The sequence below is a fragment of the Contarinia nasturtii genome, unplaced genomic scaffold, assembly GCF_009176525.2.
Source record: "Contarinia nasturtii isolate CC-2019 unplaced genomic scaffold, AAFC_CNas_1.1 Cnas_scaffold_1037, whole genome shotgun sequence".
NCBI classification, from domain to species: Eukaryota; Metazoa; Arthropoda; class Insecta; order Diptera; family Cecidomyiidae; genus Contarinia; species Contarinia nasturtii.
The window spans coordinates 5695707-5719359 of NW_022198383.1; the positions used below are offsets into that span (position 1 = coordinate 5695707).

Below are 23653 nucleotides of genomic sequence, written 5' to 3' on the forward strand. Positions count from 1 at the left end.
TTTTGTTTGTTAATATGCACACTGCAGTGAGATGATGATGATACTGGTGCTGTTGCTGCTACTGTTGAATGCGCCGATGTTTGATGATGATGTCGTGGCGATGTTTCATTCATGCCCATGAATTCACTAGGATTTTCTACATTTTCTTTTTTTTACAGTTTTTTTCGTCTTTATTTTTTATTTTGTTTCTATCTCGTCGAGCCGGTACGCCGAACACATCGTGGCCTATGAAATTTTTTTGTATTGTTTGATGTGTTTTCTTCACATTTATTGCCATTGTTTTCTATCTTTTTATGCATATATTTGTCTGACACTTTGTATTTGTATATCTATATTTGTCTTGTCTCGAGTCTCGTCAGTTCAATGAGATCCCATGAAGCGAAAATGAATTACCATTTGAGTTGAGTAGCAAACGACACATAACTTGGTCATTGAATTCGATTGCGTATGTGATAATTCAACATGAGTACAAGTAATAACAATTCGCGTCCCCTGCATCACCTTTCGAAGAAAGCAAATACATGAAGAAAATAAAAAAAATGCCGTTGTTCATTTCTTTTCATTTTGGAAGGTTACTTTATATACATCTATTTGCGAATGCAAAACTGTGCGCGCCGGAGATCAATGGCATACGAAAGTTCAACGTTAGCATAAAAATAGCATCATCGCATAATAATCTTCAAGCTAAGACAGCGAGAGATGATACACCCATATGATAGATATAATAGGCGATGTCATTAAATACGAAAAAGAAGAAAAAAACAAGTCGAAACGGTATCAGTGCGACCGTAAGAGACCGTGCAAGATGATACCGTGATATTGAAAAAAGTATACACTTGGCTCTTGGTGGTTTTTTTGACGTGCCATTCGTCTTCGTTGCCACAGCACGATGTGGTCCATTTCAAATCAAATTTCTATTCAATTTTTACACACATATTTTCCATTGTTTCTCTCTCTCTAGACATTTCACTCGCATCACAGATATGTGTGTTATACATTCTTTTCGATCGAAATTATTTTTGGTCCACTTTTCCATTGGAATGTTTCATCAGCGGCAAGTCAGCGATATACCGACGAAGAAGACTTTTTCTCAGAATTTGAAATCGCAATTTGAGTATGGGAAAAAAACAAGCAACAAATAACAACAGCATCAGCTCAAAAATTACATGTAGAATAAAAACAAATCCGTTTCGAATCACTTAACTGCCTCTATTATTCTTCAAATCTTTTTCTTAACGGAAGAAAAAAGAAGCTCTTCTAGAGCGATAAGTAAAACATGTGAATTTCTATCGGAAATTTTTCGATACGTGTTTTTTTCACGTTTCCAACAAGTGAATTTTCGTGTTTTGCTATCGAACGATTAGTGTTTGCAATTGTTTAATTTTCGAAATGCTCACACGAAAACGAAAAATTAAAAAAAAACATCACATTAATATCAGCGATAAATCAACAACGCTGTTTGATGTGTGCATCAGCATATCTTTCTTCTCTCTTGATAGATATCGATCACTTTAAATCATGGTTTGCTTGTTTACAAACCCAATGAAAAATCAATAATCATTCGCACACAAGAGAAAATATCTTTTTATTTTCGGTTTGCATCGTTTGCCAGCAAAATTTTGTGCATTCGTGAAAACACAACGAAACGAAAATTTCTTTTCGGATATGCTGTTGTTGCTTTTTATTTATTTGTTCGTTTTGTTTTGCTTTTCGTCCAGACGTGTGCGCGTGCATATTTTCTGCGAAAGGAGGAGCGAGAATGATGATGATGAGATGTTGGAAATCATGTTGAGTTATTTTGTTAATATAATTTGCTTTTATTTCATTCGCGCGACTAACTTTTTCTAATTAGCTCTGATCAAAGTAGCAACAGCAGCGGCGCATTCATCCGGGCCACCACACGAGAAGAAGATATGGAAGCACACTTAATCGCATGGGTGTGGATGGAATCAGTCAGAGTGTGTATGTGTTGATGAATTGAAATTGAATGAACATTATATTTATTTATTTTTTTGAAGGTGTGCTATACTACATTTTGCTACCGTTAAGCACACACTGTATGGTTACGATGTTCCAAATGCACACACAATACACACATGTTATTATTCATCCAGCAACCAAATAGTTGAAAATCTTTTTGTTTTGCCAAACGAGAGAATGAACGAATCGCTTGCGCGCATTCTACATTTTATTTTTTCCCATTCAGGCAAATTTTTAATTGATAGGTGCTGCTTTGGATGATTTTTTTACATGATTTCCAGCAATTGCAGGTGCATAGGCAATTTGATACTGTTATACATTTAAAATGTATCAACTTCAAACAGTAGCTGGCTGGCTGCGGTTGTAGAATACAATTTGCAAATTACATGAATTGAGAAGCACAAGTACAAGAAGTAAATGGAAAAGAAGAGGAAAAAAAAATCGTATGGAAATTATGCACATTTATCGACAATGTTTCACCGATGTTAATCTGATGTTGAATTCCAGTTGAGAGAGCGAAAGAAACAAAAACGAAAGAAGAAGCTTGCAGAAAAAAAGCACGAGCATTGTATTAGATAAACATAAATATTGCTATGCAAACGCGTTTATTACGATTTCTTGAGATATGTAGACTTGCATTTTTTTGCATAAATAGCGTACACACTTACATACCGCAGGCATTTTGCCGTCGTAATATTGGTATTTGTTATGCATCATCAATTTTCATTAACGTGTAAAAGTGATTGAATTGTATCTCTATCAGCCTATCTCTACTTCATCGCCTCTGAATAATATTTAACGAAACAAAATTTCTAATCAGAACGATGAAGAACGCAACCTGTTCGCAACAACATGCCGAACATGAGAAATATAACCAAAGAAAATCGCAAAAAAACAACACGATGAAGAAAGAAATGACTCTTTGTTCATGTATGGAGTGAAACCGATAAAGGCAACTGGTTTATAAATCTCGTTGTTACTGTTATTGTTGTTGTTGTTGCCATTTGCTTGTTATTGATATTGTTGTCGATGACGATGCTGACGTGATGATTATATTTTATTTTATTTTCGTCGAATGATGTATCATGCCTTACTGATATCAACATTTTATTTGTGTACTCGTAATCAAAATATGTTTGGCATTTTCACGAGCACTTTTACAAATTTAAATGAATTTGTTTTGCCCTTCAACGATCTTCTGTATCGTTTATCGTGTTTTGGTTGAATATCATATAACAGTTGGACATTCCATGTATGACTCATCTAATTTCCGTCCGAGATAGATGGCGGAGGAACCGCTTGTCGTTCGTATTATTCACTTGTGAGCAATGTGCATTTATCAGCAGCAAGTTGACTAAGAGGGTTTGAACTGATTTGTGCGACAATGTTTCTTTTTTTCAACGTTCAATGTTAACCATTGTTGTTGTTCGCCGTTATACGAGTGCATATATTCGTACGTATGCACATGTATGCATGAGTGTAAATGTGGATTACTTGCGAATCGTATTCCATATGTACACATGAAATTTGACTAAATATGGAGTGATTCAGTTTTCTTTTAGAGTCTCGGTTTAATTTGTTTTCTGTTATGCTCTTTCGAGTATGCGTATGAACGTGTTGTTATTGTTGTTATTGCTTTTTATTCAGTCAAACACTGTTTGCAAAAACTGCATAAATATGGGAAAAAATTGTTGATGCGAAACAAAAAGGATTCAATTTATTAATTGTTGGGCGAAACGTCTATTGGCAACGATTGTTGAAACTTACACAGACAAACAAACAAAGAAACAATAATCCGATTCCGATTTATTGTACATATATACAAATTTGGTGCGGAGTCTCGTTTTGTCAATGCGATTTCGGAACCAATATTGCTCCATTTCCAAAACGGTCGATGTGTGTTTTGCTTAAATCGTTAGAATTAAAAGCGCTGACTCTGATTTTATATCGACAATCGCATATATGGTTATTTATTCATATTGTTCAATTTTGACTTTGTGTATAATTTTTTTTCGTTCTCGATCTCGTCAAGGGTCTTTCACATTGGCATGCCGGTTGACACTAAACACTAAACATTATATTTTGTATGTGATTTAATTGTTCGTTTTATTTTATGGCAATCATAACAATTAGATCTATTGGTTGGGATTTCCTGTTTAGCGAAAAATACATGAAGCGTCTACTTTTATGGTCACTGCTTATTCAATATCTTAATTTGCTACGTTTATGTTATTTTCCCATTGTTGTTGCTTAATTTTTTTTCGCTTCGGTCGCATTCATTCAGACTTCTGTCTCGCTCGCAGTCTCTTGCCTATATGTTCCATGAAAACGCCAACAAAAACAACGAAACAAAACCACAAAACATCAATGCTCAATGTTCGAGACAAACAATGCAGTAATTGGCCTTTTCGCGAAGGCAAAATATTGGTTAATTGTGTTTAAAATGAAATTTAATTTCGAATCTATGTGTGATTGCCATTAGACGCTGCGCATCGTTGCCATTATATCTTTTTCTTTCACACGAACTTCGGCGGCTATTACATTCCATCAATTTATTTGGCGCATCAGAACAACTCAGATGAAGAAAATCAGGCAATCATCTGTCGTGTTTAACGTAAAGATTTGTTTCTTTCTCTCCGGCTCCGGATTTTTTTTTTTTTTTTTTTTTGAGAAAAGAGATAATTTGATTAAGCAATTAAATTAAATTCCATTAGTTAAGCTGTTGTGGCAATTGAGCATGGATAAGAGACTGTTTTTGCTTCCAACATTCATTCGGGTGCAGTGGTCTGTTGCGACCCGTTTTGGTGAAAATTTTCGTTTTCGAATATGCCAATTTCAAACTTTTTAATTTTTCGTGAGTCATCCAAGCGCCGGCGGAGAATCCGGGCCAAAACTAAGAAGAGAGAAAGAGAAAGAGTAGACAAAACCACCAAAAATCTACGATAGCGATAAATAGAGAGGCCAACACACATTTTGCTACACATATAAAAATGTTTTTCCTGCTTTTTGTTGTTTAAAAGCATTTAATCGATGATAAATTACTATATTTATCGAAACACATCGATGCTTCGGTTACATGTTATCGCGCAGGCATATACATCGGGGAACAAACATATTTACTAGAAAAAATATTTTTTTTAAAAAAACCACACAACCTTGCGATAGTGTGATGAAGAGAAAATGCAAATTCATAACAGCAATAATTGAATTTGTGTACGCGAAGCGAAATATAAGATTGTGGGCCTCGAGCGTGTGTGTGCGCACTCACACGATATGAGTATGGCACGCGAAAAAAGATAAAGACAAACATACCGATCATATTTCATCGAGTGAAAGATGTAATGATGAGAAAAGAGCTGTGCATTTTCATTTCGAAAATAGCGCTACTACCTGATTTTTCTTCATGTTTTATTTGCAAGTTTGTTTACGAACAAGTGCACAATTAACACACAATTCAAATGCGAAAACGATTCTAATGTTTGCTCATAAAACTTGGTTTCGTTTCTGTTGTTGCTGGCTGGTGTTGCTACAAAAACAGCAGCAGAAACAATTATCATCATGAAATGGTGAAACACATGGAAAAATGTTAATACATTAATTGGACAACGCAACACCTTCACACGCATACATACACCGACAATTAATTAATGATGATCAACGATTTGGTTTAAGTCAATCGCATACAACATACTTTTTTTCGCCGTTCCTTCATGTTCGTGTTGCTTGTACATTGCCCACTTTGGGCGTAAATTCGTACCGTGCTGATTTTGAAATCGCTGAATATTTTTTTTTTATGCTTCGATATATGGTTTTTTGTTTTTCTACTAACTGATAAGATTGAAATCATGTCAATTGTTTGTACGCTATCTTACTTATTTGTAATTGCTTACATGGCATACCATACGACTGACGTATGTGAAAAAAAGAAAAAAAAATCCAATAAGAGAACATTTTTTTTGGAGGACGAAAAAAATTGGTTTTATTAAGTTATAACACTTCGTACCCGTATGACGACATCGGGCACACGGGCGATTTTAATACTCGTTTATTGTTTTGATGAATAAATCAAGACAAGAATTGATCAAGTGCTCGCCCGCCTTGGTCAAACTGATAACAAACAACTAAATTAAAATAACTTTGTATGAATCACTCATAGACCTGTGCGTTCAATCAAAGAGCTGATTCATCAACAAAGAGAAAAAAAACACAATTCTATAGAAATCACATATGCTTCGAATGATACATTTCAAGTATGATTTATACCTTTTCCGAGAATGTTTTTGGTTTTGGAAATTACATAAGAATTTATGGTCGATGGTCAAAAGGCCAAGTTCTTTCAACATTCATTCGCATTTTTATAATTTGCAACAAGAAAAGCCTGCAAATGAAAATATATGCACACGTACATTTCTCTCTCTCTCTTCCGACACACCCATATTCGAACATGTATATCTGTGCAACATGCACTTTGGAATTCATTTCAATGATAACCGTATTATACACATATCACTCTCTCGTTGAATCGTTTTACGTATTTACGTATCACATCCCTGAAATGGATAGAATTTTACTGTCATCGCTTTCGTAATGTGAACTGTCAATAACGGTCTGTCAATAGAGGTTCATGTGAACGCGAGGAAAACATTGATTTTCACTTGCAACAAAAATGTTTGGAAATGCAATCGCCAAACTACCACATCAATGTGGCATCTTGAGAAATGTGTGTCCGGCACTCAGCATCTCTCAGCGTGGTTTTCTAACTCGTGGTAAACCGCCTGGTGTTGCGAAAAACATTAAACAACGATTGCAATGTAAGTTGGAGTCAATTGAGGTTATGTTCATTCCGTTTGATTATTTATCTTTCACTTTTGCTTTGAATCAAATGTGTTTATTAAATTGAATTCTCTGCCATTTATGAAATATGTGAAAAATTCCGTTTCAGGGGAGGCACAAAATAAACAAAAATTCGCTGAAGAAAAGAAAGCTGTTGACATTGGATTTCCATCTAATCGATTGACACGAGCTCAACAAACTATATTAAAAATTGAACGTCGCGATGTATTGAAAAATCAACCGGAAATTGAAAAGCTTTCACGAACCCTGAAATGTATGTTTCTTTGATGATTCATCTATGACCTGTTCTTAATTGATTGTTTTTGTTGATATTTAGTGGAAGTTAACACTGATCAAGTGAAAAAAGATTGGCTGGAGACTGAAGGACTGTTTCAAATCAAGAGCATCGCACAACATTATGGCATTTATGAGCATTTGTTTGGATACGCCTATTTTTTACCACGAATCACTCTGGATATCAAGGTAGCATTCATAGTTAATTTAAAAGAAAAAAGCCATTTCCCAAGAATTGATGTCTTTCAAATTAAAATATTGACTAATCTTTTTTATGGCATTTAGTACGCCGTATCGGAAGATGAATATGCTCCAGTTTATTATGGAAATACACTGAAACCAACGCATGCCAAAAATCAGCCCGAAGTTAAATTTGATGCGAAGAAAAAATTGCTCGATGATCAACCCGACGGTGACTCATTGTGGACACTCGTTTTAACAAATCCGGACGGTCATTTTACGGAAAATGATAAAGAATACGTGCATTGGTTTGTGTAAGTATTTAAATTGAGTGCAAGCACAAAAGTGAAAACGAATACTGACCCATAAATTGTTCGATTTAGAGGGAATATACCAAATGGAGATGTTTCAAAGGGAGAAGTAATTGTACCATATTTGCAGCCATTCCCTCCAAAGGGCACTGGCTATCATCGACACATTTTCATTTTGTACAAACAGGATAAGAAACTCGATTTCAGCAGCTATCGAGTTGATGAAGTGTAAGTTTTTGTTTGCAAAATTGAAATTTAGTCAAGAAAAAATGAACTGATTAAAATTAAATTCTATTTTGATTTGACAAATATATTTCTTTTCAGTTACGACTTGACAAAACGAACATTCAAAACGTATGACTTTTATCGAGAATTGCAAGATAAAATTACTCCAGCCGGTTTGGCATTCTTCCAATCCGACTATGATACAAATCTGACCGAATTTTATCATAATGTATTAGAAATGAAGGAACCGATATATGAATATGATTTCCCAAAAGCATACCATCCACAGGAGAAATATTTTGCATTGAGACAACCGTTCAATCTCTATCTCGATAAATACAGAGATCCAAAACAGATAAACAAAGAGTTTCTTGTACGCGAGTTGAAAAAAACACATCCGTTCGATGGCCCAGAACCTCCACTGCGATTCCCAGGCGCTCATTCATTGAAGAACATCCCACAATGGTTGATCACCGAAAAGAAGAAAACACGTTTGGGCCATGGGCGAATCAATGAACTTCGCGAAGAATATCGCTAGACACACAAATCAATTTAGAATTATTTACAGTTTATTGTCTTTTGTTGCAAGTTAATTGATTACGATTATTGTTTTGAATAAAGTAACAATTTCACAATGAAAATTTGAAAAAGAAACAAATTTTATGGAATTTCTCAAGTATATAAAGCCGAACAGTTTTTCATATAAATTGGATAAAGGAATATTCTCTTTTTTTCTATGTTTTTGACTTTTTGTGCTTATTGCAATCTTCCGAACAAGAAAGAAAATTATATCGCTATAGAATTGAATTAAAATTAAACTTTCTTGCTTTCGCCCAATTCAAGTCTTAAATCGATGATCGAATCATTCAACGGTTGAAGTAACGCCTTACGCTCGGGATCTTTTTGTTTTCTCGATTTCGGGCGATTGCCTTTTGTATATCTGTTTTGTATGCCATCCATCTCATCCATCATGTGTAAGATTTGGTTTTGATCCGATGCATCGATCGGTGCTATGCTAATATCACGCACCGCTCTGAATTTACCGCAATTGTTCAAGTGTTCGTTTTCCAATCGGAAAAAGTTCCAAACAAAACGACGGAATACTTCAAGTGGTGCTAAAATTGAGGTTAACATATCACCGGGAATTAATTCTGCTTCAGTTAATGCAAAACCAAGTAGCCAAACGTAACGTAGGATGAAATCTTCAACAATTGCAAAATAATAAAATGCCTGTGGAATGATAAAAGAAGAAGAGACTTAGAAAATAAAAAAAAAGATTTTTACGGCAATCAAAATTAAAATAAAATAAAATAAAAAACTACATTTGACGAGTAAACGACTTCTTCGCGCAAAAATTTATTATCGCCAGCATTACTATCGAATAAGCCCCAATCCATCTTTATATCCCAAATATAGGCATAGGTTGATGCGAGCAAATTGCTCAATATCCAGCAAATTGTATACGGATTATCAAATGTTGATTTATATTCGGCGGCGTGGATGGCTCTAAGTGTGGAAAAAATCACAACCAAAAACGTTGCCGAATACTTGCCGGCGTTGACCAAATGTGGAAACGCTTCACGTGAATCACGATACCGACGAAGGCACTGGGCAAAACGGAACCATGCTGGTAAACAATTTACAATCGGACGATAGGTAAAATTCGTCTCAAAGCATTCGGACGTATCTGAAATTATTAATGAGTTTAATGGTTTTTCAATAGAAAAAAAATAGAACGTCATGACTTACTTCCAGCATTCAACCAATCGCCATTCACAACGAAAAAACATGCCAAATATTGAAAATCTAGCAAAGCTGTTACAAGTGAATTCAACTGATCTGCCAGCCAGAAATCAGCAAAACCAACGTGGAAAAATGGCGCTGCTATCATTCGACCCTTTAAAAGAGAGAAGAACAATTAAAACGACTTGTTGTAAAAATCTGAATTTTACCGAAGAGAAAATTTATCTTACCGATATCCGTAGTAGCCAAAATCTGGCGTCATGCCTCAAAATTTTCAGCGGATTAATTAAGAACACGAACATAATAATGGCCAGTGCAAGTGGATTAATAAATGGAGGTATGCTTAAACTGGAACTGTACAAAAAACTTAAAATGCTCAATGTCCAAACGACGCCAAAAATAGCAGCCAATTCCATTAAATGTTGTTCGCTTAATGGATCAAGGTAATTATAGATTAATAATACAAAGTGATTTTATTATAAACTAATTATTATTAAATCTATAATTACCTCAAATGATTTCTAGGGTCGATTTCAAAAATGAGCACATGATTCACACCTGAAGAACGCCAACCATAGACATTGACGCCGATTAAAAATATAAATTCAATAATAAGTAACGGTCCTCGATACAATCGGAATGCAATTTTTAAATTTTCCGTCGTTACATCGTGAAATATAGCTGAAAAAATTGAAGAAACCAATGTTTTATTCCAAATGAAATCCGAATTCCTGACTTGAATACCAACCCGATAATACTACAGAAATGAATAATACTATGAAGCATCCTGAAAATAGTCCAACTTTAAATGTTGTCCATGGGCTTTGTTGTTCGCCTAACGGTGGTACTCGTAATCGTTTCATTGCCCTTTGACGATCACCGGCCTCCAATTCATTTGTGACCACCGTTTCGGTCTCATTTATAATACGATCAATGTCTTTGTTGGTAAAGAAATGTGTCGACTCCACGTGTTCTTGTCGCCATTTAGCACCATGATCAACTAAAAAAAAGTGTTCAACAAGCGAATGGCAAAGAAGTTACAAAAACTGAACAAATACAAACTGATATAGCAAAGACAGATAAGTTGTTGTTGGTTTTTCACTTTTTACTTCATACAAACCTCGTAAGAGTTTATCATGTTTTTTCAAGATTTTCCGAAAGCCCGTATAGTTTAAATTCTGATAGTTTTGCAATAGAATCAAACTCAAATAGAATTCGCTAAATGCTAATTTCAATTCTTGGACTTTTCGTTGTGGAATTTGTTGTTTTTGTGTGGAATTCTTTTTCTGTACACGTTGTGCGGCTTCTTTGGCCTCTTTAAGTTTGGCCGATAGCGCTGCATATCGTCTCGTTGCTTCCGCCAATTTTTCTGAATAGAAAGTATTGATTTTCTTTAATTCCTGATCACAATACAAAAAGAACGTTTCATCGAAATTGGCAAAGTGACGTTTTAGGATTTCTTCTTCAACATTGTCAACGGATGGCGCTTCTTCAACGGCCAAATAAATTTTTGCTTTCATTTCCTATCGTATCATCATCATGCATGCCCAAATGGCCCCGGCACCGGGCACACCAAAAAAACAATATTCAGAAGTGTGTGTTTGTATTTGTGTATGTTGGATATTGTGTGTCGGTTGGATATTTTGTTTTGGTTATTGGATCAGAGGAGGAACAAATCATAACAAGAGAAGAACAGAAGAAAGAAAAAGAAAATATTTGAATAAATAATAAAAATCGAATTAATGAAATAGTTTCACAAAATGAAAAAAATGATTGACATCTAAAATAGAGAAACTGTGCACATAAGCGAAAATGATAAATTGAGAACAGATACAATTTTCGGATGAAAAATGAAATAAAAATAAAATGAAGGAAATGTTTGATGAACGAAACAAATGAACGTCCGAATGGAATCTTCAATTACATGTAAATTGATTTTAACATGTAACATGTCAATGCGCCATGGTTGCCAGTTTATAAAGCAAGCGAATGTTGTATGCATACGATAATTTGCACGGGTTTTTCCTTAAATACTTAAATCCATTCGAAATGCGGTTCTGTTGGTCGTTTTTTCTCTCTCTCCTTTCGTTTGAATGGTAAATCAAAAAGCCATTTCAATTTTTTTTAAATGTTCAATTCAATAAATTTAACGCTAAATGTATACACATTCCCTAAACGTTTTGTGAGTATGTTTTTATTTCATTCATTCGTTTATTCGTTATGCTGGTTGGCCTCTGAATGTCTTCGCAAGGAGTATAAATTAATTAATTGTGTATACTATGAACAGCAATGAATTGAATTGAAAAGACATAAATAAATGAATGGGAATAAAACAAAACAAAAAAAAAAACAAATACCCGAACTGGTTAGAAAAAAATGTCGAATGAGCGAATGACGAAAAAAGTATGTTGGAAATATGAATGACGACCAATTGATGCGATAGCAGCAAAAACAAAATTCATTGCATTTTGTTTGATCGATTATTATAATTATACACACAAACCTCATAGTTGATGTAGGCTGCTCGCCATTCCGGGGTGATGTGTGCGCTTAAATGCTCGGCAAACTTCATGATGTTAAATTTGTGTTAAATTTCATCAAATACGGGATTCACAAAACCCAAAAAAAACTATGACTGTCTTCTTTTATTTGGCGCGCGTGCAATCGTTTATCTGTCAAACCCCAAACTATTAATATTTTATAAACTATTGCCGTTTCACTCTGGTCTTCGATGTTTCGTTTATTTTCCCTTCGCTGCTTCTTTTGTATTCGTTGCGTGTGTGTGTTATAATATTCCCGTTCTATACGATTCGGTGTTTTTGCAACTGTGACAACGGCGACGTGTGTCTACACGCATGACACCTTCAAATTTGTACAGAAAAAAATAAACCCAAATAAAATGGCATAAATTAAAAATAATGTTTACGCAGAATCAATTTTGATGTAGAGAATTTACGTTGAAAGTTCTTTTTTTTTTTAACATAGCGTATCGATCACGTGCATTGAAAAATCTAAAAACAGAATACACCTAATGATTTTTGTGTTGCACAATTGCGACATTATTTTCTCTTTCGCTCACTTCTCATAATTTAATGTGTATGCGAGACAGAAATCCAATCAGCCATACGCTGAATAGGAAGACGAGATTTACGGCACTTCGATTTCAAGAGAAGACTTTGAGAATTTGTGTAATTTGTTATTATTTATTATCGCACTAGAATGTGCGCCGATACCCTTGAAATTTGCAATTATGATTGGTTTCAATTGGCTGTGCCAACAAAACAACAAAACTGAGAATATTCGAAAGGAAAGTTTTGGCTTTCACGAAATCGCAAAAGAAATTCGATCGACTTGAAAAAAAAAAGAGTAATTTGTTTTGCTTCAGTGAATATGTTGTCTCTGTTGTGTTTCGCCCACAAAATAAATATCAATTTACCATTTGACGCATGTTTACTTTCGAACGAAAAACAAAACTGAAGATAAAAAGTAACGAGGTGATAGCACACAACACACCTAAGAAGCTTAAATATCGACTCTTTGTTTGTTTATCGCATATTGAACGTTCACATACGGGTATCACATAATTGGTTCACGGCAATATTCCATATTTATTTTCTCTCCTGTTTCAAACTTATAGCAAATATTATTCCAAGTACTCGGCTCGTTTCTCACTGATTTTCTTGCAGATAACAACTACACAACACCACTGATTACATTTGCCTTCCAATATATGGATTCTTTTTCAGACGGTCTTTGCTTTGTATATTTTCGACTACTTAATTCAATAACTTTTTTGTCTGTCTGTACTTTTTTTGTAACCCTTCTTCTTATAATTCTTTTTTTATATAATACTAGTTTTGCTTCAATTTTACTAATGATTAACCTTTCGACAGAATTCGAATAATTTCACACGAAATTTTGATGTCAACCAATTTTCAAACATTTAAAATTCAAACAAAGACATTAAATTGACAAAATTGAAACAATAAAAAAAACGTCAACGTTTTGTATGTGATGACGACGAGAGCGCGGTGTTATCTTTTTTAAAGTGCACAACAACAACTTTATGATTGGCTTTGTTCGATTGTTATGTAGCAACTGAATTGTCGTGCATTCGTTCATTCAGAATATATGTATAAAAGGTAAATACTATGTTATTATTGGAATTTTTCTACATTGTTTTGACATTTTTCGTTCAGTTGTGTTGAGCATTGAGCGAACGACTCAACGAAATGCTACAAGTGATTTTTCAACGGTTTGACAGATGACAGAACGGATTTTAGTACACAACTATTTATGCTGTTGATAATAACAAATTTACACTTTTTGAACAATATTCTTTGTAGCAATCTATTCGCAATGACGATAAATAAGTAAAAGAATCTCTTCATTGAATGCATTCCGATTTAAAACTGGTGTTTTATACTATCGTCACTATCTCCAAATTAAATATTTACAAAACTCTATTAGTTCAAATGGGTATTGAACTAAATCTACATCAAACATGCATAAAATTCCTTCAATTATTAATCGCGAAATAGAGCTAAGTATGCCAAGCGATTTAAAAACATAGCCGTAATATTGATTTTATCATTTGTTTTTTGTTGAAGAAAAATTGCAAATACTTTTCGTTTGAATTTATTGTCGTAAAAATATGATTTTGCTGCGATGGTTGGTGTTGTGGTTTGTTTTCTTAATTCTTCCGTTTCAAATTTTAATGTGCGCATTGTCGACAGTTGGTTGTATATTCATCAATTTTCCATATATATTTCTGGTGATAGTAACGTTTATTCTTATATTACATTTTTTGAAAGAGATTTCAACAGTTGACATTCGTCATTTTTAGTACACCTTTCATATGATTGACATTTCGTTCACCTATGTGTATGTATGTGTGTATGAAGTTGTGTTTAAAAAAGTGTAAAAGTCATCAGTATCTCATGATCACCTCATAAATAAACAACCAATGTGCTCGAAATAAATATTTGGTCTTTCGAGGAAAAACAACGGTAAACAAATTACAACAACTTCAAATAAAATTTAACTATAAAAAACGTGCCATCACTGCAAATTGAATACAACACATGGGAGAAACGACAAAATACCATTTAGTTAAGTTAAATCAAAAAAATGGATACACATTCGAAAAAATTGCCTGACGGATGGATAAAACGAGAGTCCACAAGCCGTGCGGGTCGTTTTTATTATTTCAATACCAAAACGGGCAAAACACAATGGGAAAACCCAACAGTTGACAAGGAAAAAATGGCGTTGCCTCATATTGGGACTTCATCCAAAAGTGATACACATACCAAAGGTCAATTCTCGGTGCCAAATGCAATGAAAATCAGCGAAAAATCAAAAGACATTGGTGAGTGAAGATTTATTTTCTCTGTATTTTTTTTTTTTTTTTGTTTTTTTTTTTTTTTTTGATTAAATTAATTTCATTCCATTTTTAGTCAAAAAGTACAAATCCAAAACGCCAGCTCAGGATCGACTCCAACGTATGGTCACGAAAAGTAAAGAAGCTGCGAAATTAATGGCCAACTCGAAATCCACTTCAACATCACCAAACAAACGCAAAAAGATATCAATCAGCAAAAGTTTATTTATTGTTCCGTCGAGAGATAAGCATCAAACAATGGATTTTGTTCCGTCTTTTGTGAACAAAGACACCATTGAAGTCGATTGCGAACAGGATGTCCGACAACATTGTGTTGATACTCATAAACATTCATCAGATGATATTCCAACATTGTTCCCACCAAAAACTCCGGCACAGGATCGATTGAACAAATTGCAACCGAAAAAATTGCCGGCAACATCATCTCCGTCTCAGAAAAATAACGATTTGTTATCTGTTATTTATAACGGTTTCGGTATTGAGACTCCAGTTGTGGACAATTCGGTTGAGCAAATGGATTGTGATGAGATGATGGAATGGGATGATGACGAGACGTACAGTTTTGAGCAGCTCGAAAGTATGGTCATCGACATTGTCTCCACTGACTCAGCATACGTAATACCTGATACAAACGTTTTTTTGGATTCTTTGCAACCCATCAAACGCATCATTGAAAAAGGTTCGTTTCATTCACGTGCTTTGCTATCAATAAGACTCATTCAGAGTGAAAATAAAACAATTTTCTCTCCCATACAGATCAATATAGCGTTCTAATTCCTTTTGTTGTTCTTCAAGAGTTGGATCAAATGAAGCATAAAACTAATAAATTATTGCGAATAAAGTCGTCTAATGCTATTCGATACATTTACAATATGCTAAAAATGAAGAACTATCGTTTACAAGGTATTTGCATTGTTTTTGAAGAATATTTTGCAGGCTCAGCGGAATGAAATTGCATTCCGAATGAAATGTTCAAAATTTAAATGGAACAATTGATTTTAGTATTTTGCATTTTTTTTGCATAAACAAATCAATAGGTATATTGCCCGGAATCGGTCTCCTATTGTCTGGAGCTGTTAAAATAGCACTGCTGTAGATGTAGTCCAATCTTTTCACTGATATTTTCGTAAAAGACAAATTGAAAAATATATTGCTAAAAGAACGCACAGAAAATGTATGAGTGCAGAAACAAACACGCTGAGCCTGTCATTTGAACGAATCATTTTGAAAATAATAACTGTAAACCCTTATGTTTAGGTCAAAAAGCAACTGAGGACAACGATCACATCATCGAAGTAAAAAGTCCAGACGATAAAATTCTCAATTGCTGTCTACAATTGAAAAATCAATCAAAAGAGATTATTTTGCTCACAAACGATATAAATCTCAGCAATAAAGCGCTTGTTAACGGCATTGAAACCATCACATCACATAAATGTTTGGAAACATTTTAGTTGAAAAATCGTAAGACTGACAAATGAAGATTTTGCCTTAGAATTAAATTTTACATTTTTCGCAAGATTACTAATCAAAGAGATATCGCAACTATTTTGCTACCTCAGTTATATTATTATAGAGAAAGAGAGAGAGAAAGAGAGAGAGAGAAATTGGAGATTATTATGTTATAACATAAAAAATATTTTATAAAATTGAAGAGAACATTTTCTGTTAATATATACATAACCACATTGTTGAAAATTGATAAAAATATTGAAAATAAAGAAAATAAACATAAAATCCAAAAAAGCGGTCAACTATAGATATATTTTGCATTTGTAAACAATCCCATACAGAGATGATGACGTTTCACAATTTTTAGTACACGTTTCAGCTGACTGACAGTTGTCATTGTCTGCACCTGTAGTTGTGCACATCACAAAGAATGTCAAGCAAATAACTGATGAATTAGAACAAGTATAAAATGTGCATTTTTGACCCACGGACTGCATAAATATCCAGTTATTTACATGATTAAAACTATCTTAGGTTAATTTATTCATATATATATAAAAATATATCAAAATGCATAATAAGAGTAAAAAAGAATTTAAAATCAGTGGAAAATTCAAAAATGGTGAGCAAATTGACAAAACTCTGTTTTTGTAAATGTTTTTTTTTCTACAATACACAATTTTTTTCACCTTTTCGAATTTATAGTCACAAAGTTCAAATCGAAGACACCGGCGCAAGATCGCCTTCAAAAATTTCAAAAAGTGATCACTTCAAATATTGACGACTGTAAAAAATTACTTGATGAAAGTACTGTTGTGAATAAGCCAGCTAATATCACAAAATCCGGTCCAATTAATATTGTTCCAAATGAAGAGACCATTCTCAACAATAACAAAACTTTTAGCGGAGATAAAATGACGAAAATAAGTAAATTCAAAATTAATGATACCAAACGTCCATCTCCTGTTCAAAGTGGCTTGAAAATCAGTGACAAATCGAAAAACGGTATCTTTTTACAGTTTTTATGATCAAATTTCGAAGATAATCATTTTTATTTCTTCTTTCTAGTTAAAAAATTCAAATCGAAGACGTCAGCTCAGAATCGTCTATTGAGTATTCCAAAATTAATATCAACAAATCTAAATGAGATATCGAGTACATCGCCGGGCGCGATTAAACACAGAATTAATGAAACTGATTCGGAAAAATTGGTTGAAATCAGAAAGAATAAAATCCATTGCTCTGTAGATTCAGCACAGAAACGAAATATCGATAAAATTGATAAAAATGATGGCCAATTGAAAGAACCGTCGACGGGGTTCGGTAGTCTGTTTATAGTAAGGTTCTTAACTCGATGTTCAGAGAATGGAAAAAAATTGTACAGGAAAATTTTCGACACATTTCAGCATGTAAAACCTTCGAATGTTTGTGATAAAAAAGTGGAGCCGATAGTCGATTATTCAACGTTGAGTTATCAAAAACTCGAAAGTATGACTGTGGAAATTCTATCGTCGACATCTTACATTGTGCCGGATACGAATGTATTTATCCATTCATTAGCATCAATCAAAACGATTATTGACGAAGGTCAGTTTTGTTCATGGTCCTCGTGTTTTCAGTTGAATAATTTTTCATTTACAAATTATTTTAATATTTTGACTACATTTTCCTGAAAACAGGCTCAAATTTGAAAAAGCCAAAAATGTTTATTCCATGTGTGGTGCTTCAAGAACTGGATCAATTGAAACGCAGAGAAAATACTGCATTCAATGCGATACGTGCAATAGGCTACATTTATGAGGAACAAAAGTCGAAAAATCCACGATTGCTAGGTAATTAAGAATAGTTTTCGAAAGAATCATTGGAGCGATATTTTTTTTTTAATTGTTAAAGTAACCATTTTAACACTTTTTCGGTTTATTAATTGATCACCAGTTTTTTTGAGACAAAGATTAACAATTTCTATTTACTATTATTGGACTTGTCAATTCGAGAGATTCGAGATAGGTCGGAGAGGTTCTTAAGATTCAAAGGAACTTACTTTTGCTTACAAAAAAAATCTCATTTTATTTCAGGTCAAAAAGCGACGATGGACAGTGAACACCTAATCGAAGTAAACAGTCCAGACGATAGAATCCTCAACTGTTGTTTACAATTGAAAAATCAATCGAAAACTGTGACTTTGTTGACCAATGATAAGAATCTCAGCATCAAGGCGCAATTTAATGGCATTGATACCATCACGGCGAAGAAATGTTTAGAGATTTATTAAATGAAAGATCGCAAAAAGACTGACTTGATGATTATCCGTGTTAATTGTCCAAAAGTAGATTGTCTATAAACAATGTTCGAATTTGTTTTATCCAATTTAAGAATTTACCAAAATGTCAAACAATATTTTTTTAATGTATATCGTAACGAAGTGCCAGAAACAGTTGTGCATGACCACAATGTTCAAAATTAGCATATAAAGTACAAATGTTTACAATTTGCTGGAATGCAATAAAAAGTGAAAATAAAAGACAAGCAAAGGAATTGTATCTAACCCTGAAAATAGAATATCGCTTTCGTATTATTTTTTTCGTTTCATTTATAATGTGGACACTAAAGTTCAGCGACAAATCGAGTACTACTGTGTTATTTCCGTGTGCTTTGCAACTGCATATAACATGTTCGCGGTCGATGCGTATACGGCTAGTGTTTCATTGTGACCTTTTATGCTGCTGTCAACAATAGCTGCATCACACACCACGGAACATGTCCTGCAACAGCAACAACAAAAACACCAGTTTCACTCATTGCACACAACAATATTAAAAATAGGCTATTCTATTTACGTCGCAGATGGTGAAAGTGGTTTTGGATTTTGTTTTCTTTTTGTTCCGCTTTTGTCAATGTCTATTTTTCAATGCCCATGAGAATGTTCATTCATTGGAGAATTGTGTGGAGGTTCACAATCCGATTCACGATAAAATTGATAAATTCAAGCATCGGAAAAATCAAATGAACGATTTTTGAGAGAAAATAGAAAATAGAAAATAATCGTCTTTAGTCTACCTTGGCTTAACTGTTGCTGCTCTCTTTTTTACAATATTAATCAATAGGTAACGGCTTTGCTGTAAGTATAGGTAAATGTAATCTATGAAATATGGTTGAAACATTGGATTTTTATTGAGAAAGGAGATGGACAATAAAAAAATGCCATGTCAAAAAAAACGGCCATAAACAAAAGTGTTTTGTAAAGCACGATGGTAAGGGAAGAGGAGAAAAAAATAAGCCACGAGAATGTCGTAATAGAAAAGTTGAAGCAAATAAAAATCAATGAAGTGGTTGGCTGTGCCGTTTTGTTGTTGTTGAGCCGTTTTTGCACAAGCAATTTATGAGGCGACCAATACATGACTTCAAAACTGACCGACAGCACAGATTTCTTCGAGTTGCAAGCGTATTTAAATTATTAGCAACAAAACAACGGAAAAAATTTTTAACGAGAAAATATTGTTTGTTACTTGGTTGTATATACTTACTCCAATGACCCGAATTTCGGTGCAATTTATCATTTTATCAATTCGAGGTGAAACATAACGTAGCATTTTTTAATCGTTTCTCACATAATGTTGTGTGAGCGAAAATTTTTACACCAAACACACAAAAATGTTGGTGCAACGAACAAAAACAGTGGCACACCAAACGAGAGAGAGAGAATGAGCGAACGAATGAACGAATAAAAGCTGTCATATGCAATAGACTCAGCTAACTGTATTCATAAATCGTTGTTTGCTAGTTGTAAAACGCTTAAAGCTTTAATGATTGTGTGTGAGTGTTTGAGTTCTTTTTTTATTCAGTTCAATTCATTTTTCTGTACAGTTTGCTTCATTTTATTTCTGTTCTGTTTTGCTTTGCCACCACATTTTATAACGTGGATTTTGAATACTGATTTGTTGCAATGTAAACTATTTCACGATGGTATTTTGCACAAAATACCGTACATTTTTCCGAAACAGTTTTACACAAACAACAACAACAGCAATTGAAAAAAGGCAAAAGGCATGATATTAAACAGTAATTGCTGGTAATGAGATAGCCCCATATATTATGAACTGAAAAAAAATTAAGAAAGAAGCGCACCGTGCAACATTTCCTTGATTATTACGGAAATGATTTAGTTATTCTGGTCGTGTGCTAAGTAAAAAAAGAGTAAAAAATAACGACGTAAATGCGCTGGGCATCAAATTGCCAAACCAAATGAAATAAGAGATAGAAAGAGCCAAACGAGTCGTGTAGATTAAATAAAAATGAGTCGCAAACTTGATCATAATCCACCATAAACGGTCAAAAGGTACACATACATTATGCTTAGAGAAGAGTTTTATAGTTGAAACAGACGAAACCGATAGCAAATGTCGTAATATAAATCCCAACTCAAGTGTATTATACACTGTATGAAGAAAGGCAAGTTTCGACGATAACGTTAAAATGTCCATTGCGGAATAACTAACTTACATGCAGATGGAATGCGTCCTTATACACTCTATACATATATTGAAGTCATATTCTGTATGTGCATAAAAATATCTATGTGCGATCTTTGAGCCCATAAAGTAATGCATGTAATTTTCATTGATGATACCGAACATTTCCACTGCATACCATACACGCAAACATAACGGGGCACAATGTAAATTGTTAGCAATACACTATGACTTCATTCGAAAGAGTTTTTATAGCTGTTGGCGAGTTTACATAACGAAGCTAATATTAGAAATAATTGGTTGGCTTTATTCAATTCGATTTTGCGGAAAATATTCATTCAAGAATGATATGGTTAACATTAAAGAGAGAATGGTTTTCAACCAATTCCATTGGAAATAAAACACACAACGAACAATACACAAACGATGTAGCATATGTTTGAAGACAAAGCAAACCGAGAGATGGAACACATTCATCGGATGTGACAATGTTTCTTGTCGTCTACATGGAAACCGATTATGACATATAATTCGTTTAGTTAATAAAAACCAAAAACGTGACCAATAATACAAACAATTGTGTATGTGCCGTCCATCCATCCATCATTGAGAGTATGCTATTTGCGAGGGTAACGGCAAGCAGAAAACGAATTTAAATACCATTTCAATGTACATTGCGTATTGGAACATGGTTTAAAGCTCTTTGTAATCCGACATCCGCATCAATAGTAAAACTCTCAGCGGTTATTGTTTTTTCATGACATTCTGATACGCCTTTATTTTTCCCATCACTTTTTAATGTGTGCAAAACCGTCGAACAGCCCGAGGATGAAAATTACGCATAAATGTCGAATTGAATATGTCGGAGAACCGGACGGTTTCTATTAGAGATGATTTCCTAAAATAAATCAAGGAATATGTCTGACTCAGGCAAAGATTTATCATTTTTCTCTTATCTAAATCGCACGCTTTCATCTCCAAATCCTTTATCCTTTCCCATGCAATGTCTCAATGAATGTATTCATTATGATTAATCCGATTTAACTTTTTCCGCCACATTATTTTGTGAGTTGTCTTTCACAATCGGCACGTCAATTTACAGTCAATAAAGTTATTTATGTATGTGTGTAGGCGAAAAATGTAAATACAACAACGTAATGACGATGATAATACCCGTTTTTTGTGTGGATTTTGTGGTATTTTCCACATATTTTTTTTTAAATCGTGCTTTCAACCACCTCGTCAGCGCGGTTTGTTGGTTATTAAATACCGAATACGTGGCCACGAATTTGATTCAACATATTATAATAATGACTGAAATACGTACGCAGGAGAGTACGAAAAAAAAAACAAACGAACTCGTTAAATACTAAACAGAATCAATTCGACTAAAAGTAAATTATAGCCTATTTATGGAATAGCAATGGAAAAATTATGTATCCCTTCAGCACACATTCTCTCGCTCAGGTTCTCGTTCACTATCTCACTCTGGCTCTATTACTCTTGAGAGCTTGCTCGTTCAGTCTATTTTATACGCGGGTTTTAATTCACTCTTGTGTTTTGCTCGTAAGAACACGGAAACGGAAAATATGAAAATAAACTTTGCAGTATTTATATCAGAACGCAGAGCGAGAGAAAGAGGAGAAGCGAGGAGGGAAAGAAAAAGAAATAGAGAGAGAAAGAGTATGGAATACGTTAAATTAATAAACAACGTATGAATTACATTTTAACACGTTCGTTCAGTCGGGTGGCGCATAGAGAATAAATACATGTGGCAATGCTTTAAATTGTTCGACGGAAAATATATGGTGTGTGTATTATGACGTCGTTAAATCCTCGATTGAACGGAATATAAACAGAAACGAACGTGCAAAAGCAAAGAACAAAACATTCTTTTGACGATTTTGATGATGCCAATTCTACACTCGATACTTGTCTTTGTTAGTCTTTTTTTTCTTTTCTTTCTTTCTTTTGATCGGAAAACAACTCTTTATGATTTTATCTTTCTAAAGAGATTGAAAAAAATTGATGAAATGTTAACAAGAAAAAAGAAAACTGAATCACCTACAAACAAAAACTCCCTTTGTGATGATCGTCTGACAAGATGTGCTTTTCCGTCAATCTATATGTATATCCGACAACATTTATTCAACATAATGCACACTATCTTCTTTATCTATGATTTTCCGGAAATACTTACGCGTAACGAAGAAGAAGAAGAGTATTCGGTTTTGTTGTTTGAGAGTTTTATTATTGTTTGTATTTTGAGTTGCACGTAAACATCTCTTCACTCTGATAAAATATTTATTTCGATGCTTTTATACATACACATGTAAATCAAACGTTAACGTGCTTTTGCAACGCTCATTCATCTCCTTCGTTTTCTCTTATGAACACGTTTGCCGTCTATTTTTCATTCTTGGAAAAAAATAAAATAAAATTGCCTTTTCTCGTCATCATCGTATATTTTTCCTTTACGGTCAATAGAAAAACTGATTAAGCTCTTGCAATAATCCAACACGAGTACAAGTGCAACAGTAACAGCATCAGCTCTTTTGTTTTTAATGCTGCCAAAGTTTACGGGCAACATAACATCAACACACATATGCACGCTCACAAACACACACTCGGCGGCACACATTTATCAATATTTTATTTTTAGTTACACATTGCTGAGTTTTATGCATTAATTCAACATTGGTTTTAAAAGTGGAATGAAGTAAGTATATGGAAACTGTAACGATACTGTAATCAGAAACAGA

General features: G+C 33.9%; 4 protein-coding genes across 9 annotated transcripts; 3 read left to right on the forward strand and 1 right to left on the reverse strand.

Moving 5' to 3' along the window:
• The first annotated feature begins 6581 nt into the window (after window positions 1-6581).
• Window positions 6582-8481, forward strand: LOC116343847 (39S ribosomal protein L38, mitochondrial). Its single transcript, XM_031772118.1, has 6 exons — window positions 6582-6791; window positions 6923-7087; window positions 7151-7296; window positions 7393-7601; window positions 7671-7826; window positions 7923-8481. Exons 1-6 carry the CDS (start codon window positions 6647-6649, stop codon window positions 8359-8361), a joined length of 1260 nt encoding a protein of 419 aa, XP_031627978.1. The 5' UTR covers window positions 6582-6646; the 3' UTR covers window positions 8362-8481.
• LOC116343846 (xenotropic and polytropic retrovirus receptor 1) lies at window positions 8371-13700 on the reverse strand. Of its 4 annotated transcripts, none has more exons than XM_031772116.1 (9): window positions 13450-13700; window positions 12070-12428; window positions 10687-11089; window positions 10315-10566; window positions 10076-10247; window positions 9797-9995; window positions 9573-9720; window positions 9146-9510; window positions 8371-9053 (listed from the first exon to the last, which is right to left on the reverse strand). In XM_031772116.1, exons 2-9 carry the CDS (start codon window positions 12136-12138, stop codon window positions 8637-8639), a joined length of 2025 nt encoding a protein of 674 aa, XP_031627976.1. In that variant the 5' UTR covers window positions 12139-12428; window positions 13450-13700; the 3' UTR covers window positions 8371-8636. The 4 variants fall into 4 exon arrangements, with proteins under 4 accessions (XP_031627976.1, XP_031627977.1, XP_031627974.1 ...); XM_031772117.1 differs by lacking the exon at window positions 13450-13700 and adding an exon at window positions 13138-13443; XM_031772114.1 differs by lacking the exon at window positions 13450-13700 and adding an exon at window positions 13080-13443.
• A 786-nt stretch (window positions 13701-14486) lies between these two features.
• LOC116344003 (transcriptional protein SWT1) lies at window positions 14487-16662 on the forward strand. Its single transcript, XM_031772361.1, has 4 exons — window positions 14487-14937; window positions 15026-15649; window positions 15727-15873; window positions 16228-16662. Exons 1-4 carry the CDS (start codon window positions 14697-14699, stop codon window positions 16422-16424), a joined length of 1209 nt encoding a protein of 402 aa, XP_031628221.1. The 5' UTR covers window positions 14487-14696; the 3' UTR covers window positions 16425-16662.
• A 201-nt stretch (window positions 16663-16863) lies between these two features.
• On the forward strand, window positions 16864-18981 carry LOC116344037 (transcriptional protein SWT1-like). Of its 3 annotated transcripts, XM_031772402.1 has the most exons (6): window positions 16867-17044; window positions 17128-17427; window positions 17491-17759; window positions 17829-18009; window positions 18102-18254; window positions 18498-18981. In XM_031772402.1, exons 1-6 carry the CDS (start codon window positions 16993-16995, stop codon window positions 18692-18694), a joined length of 1152 nt encoding a protein of 383 aa, XP_031628262.1. In that variant the 5' UTR covers window positions 16867-16992; the 3' UTR covers window positions 18695-18981. The 3 variants fall into 3 exon arrangements, with proteins under 3 accessions (XP_031628263.1, XP_031628262.1, XP_031628261.1); XM_031772403.1 differs by lacking the exon at window positions 18498-18981 and adding an exon at window positions 18358-18461 and having other exon boundaries at window positions 16864-17044; window positions 17491-18009; XM_031772401.1 differs by having other exon boundaries at window positions 17491-18009.
• The last annotated feature ends 4672 nt before the right edge of the window (window positions 18982-23653 follow it).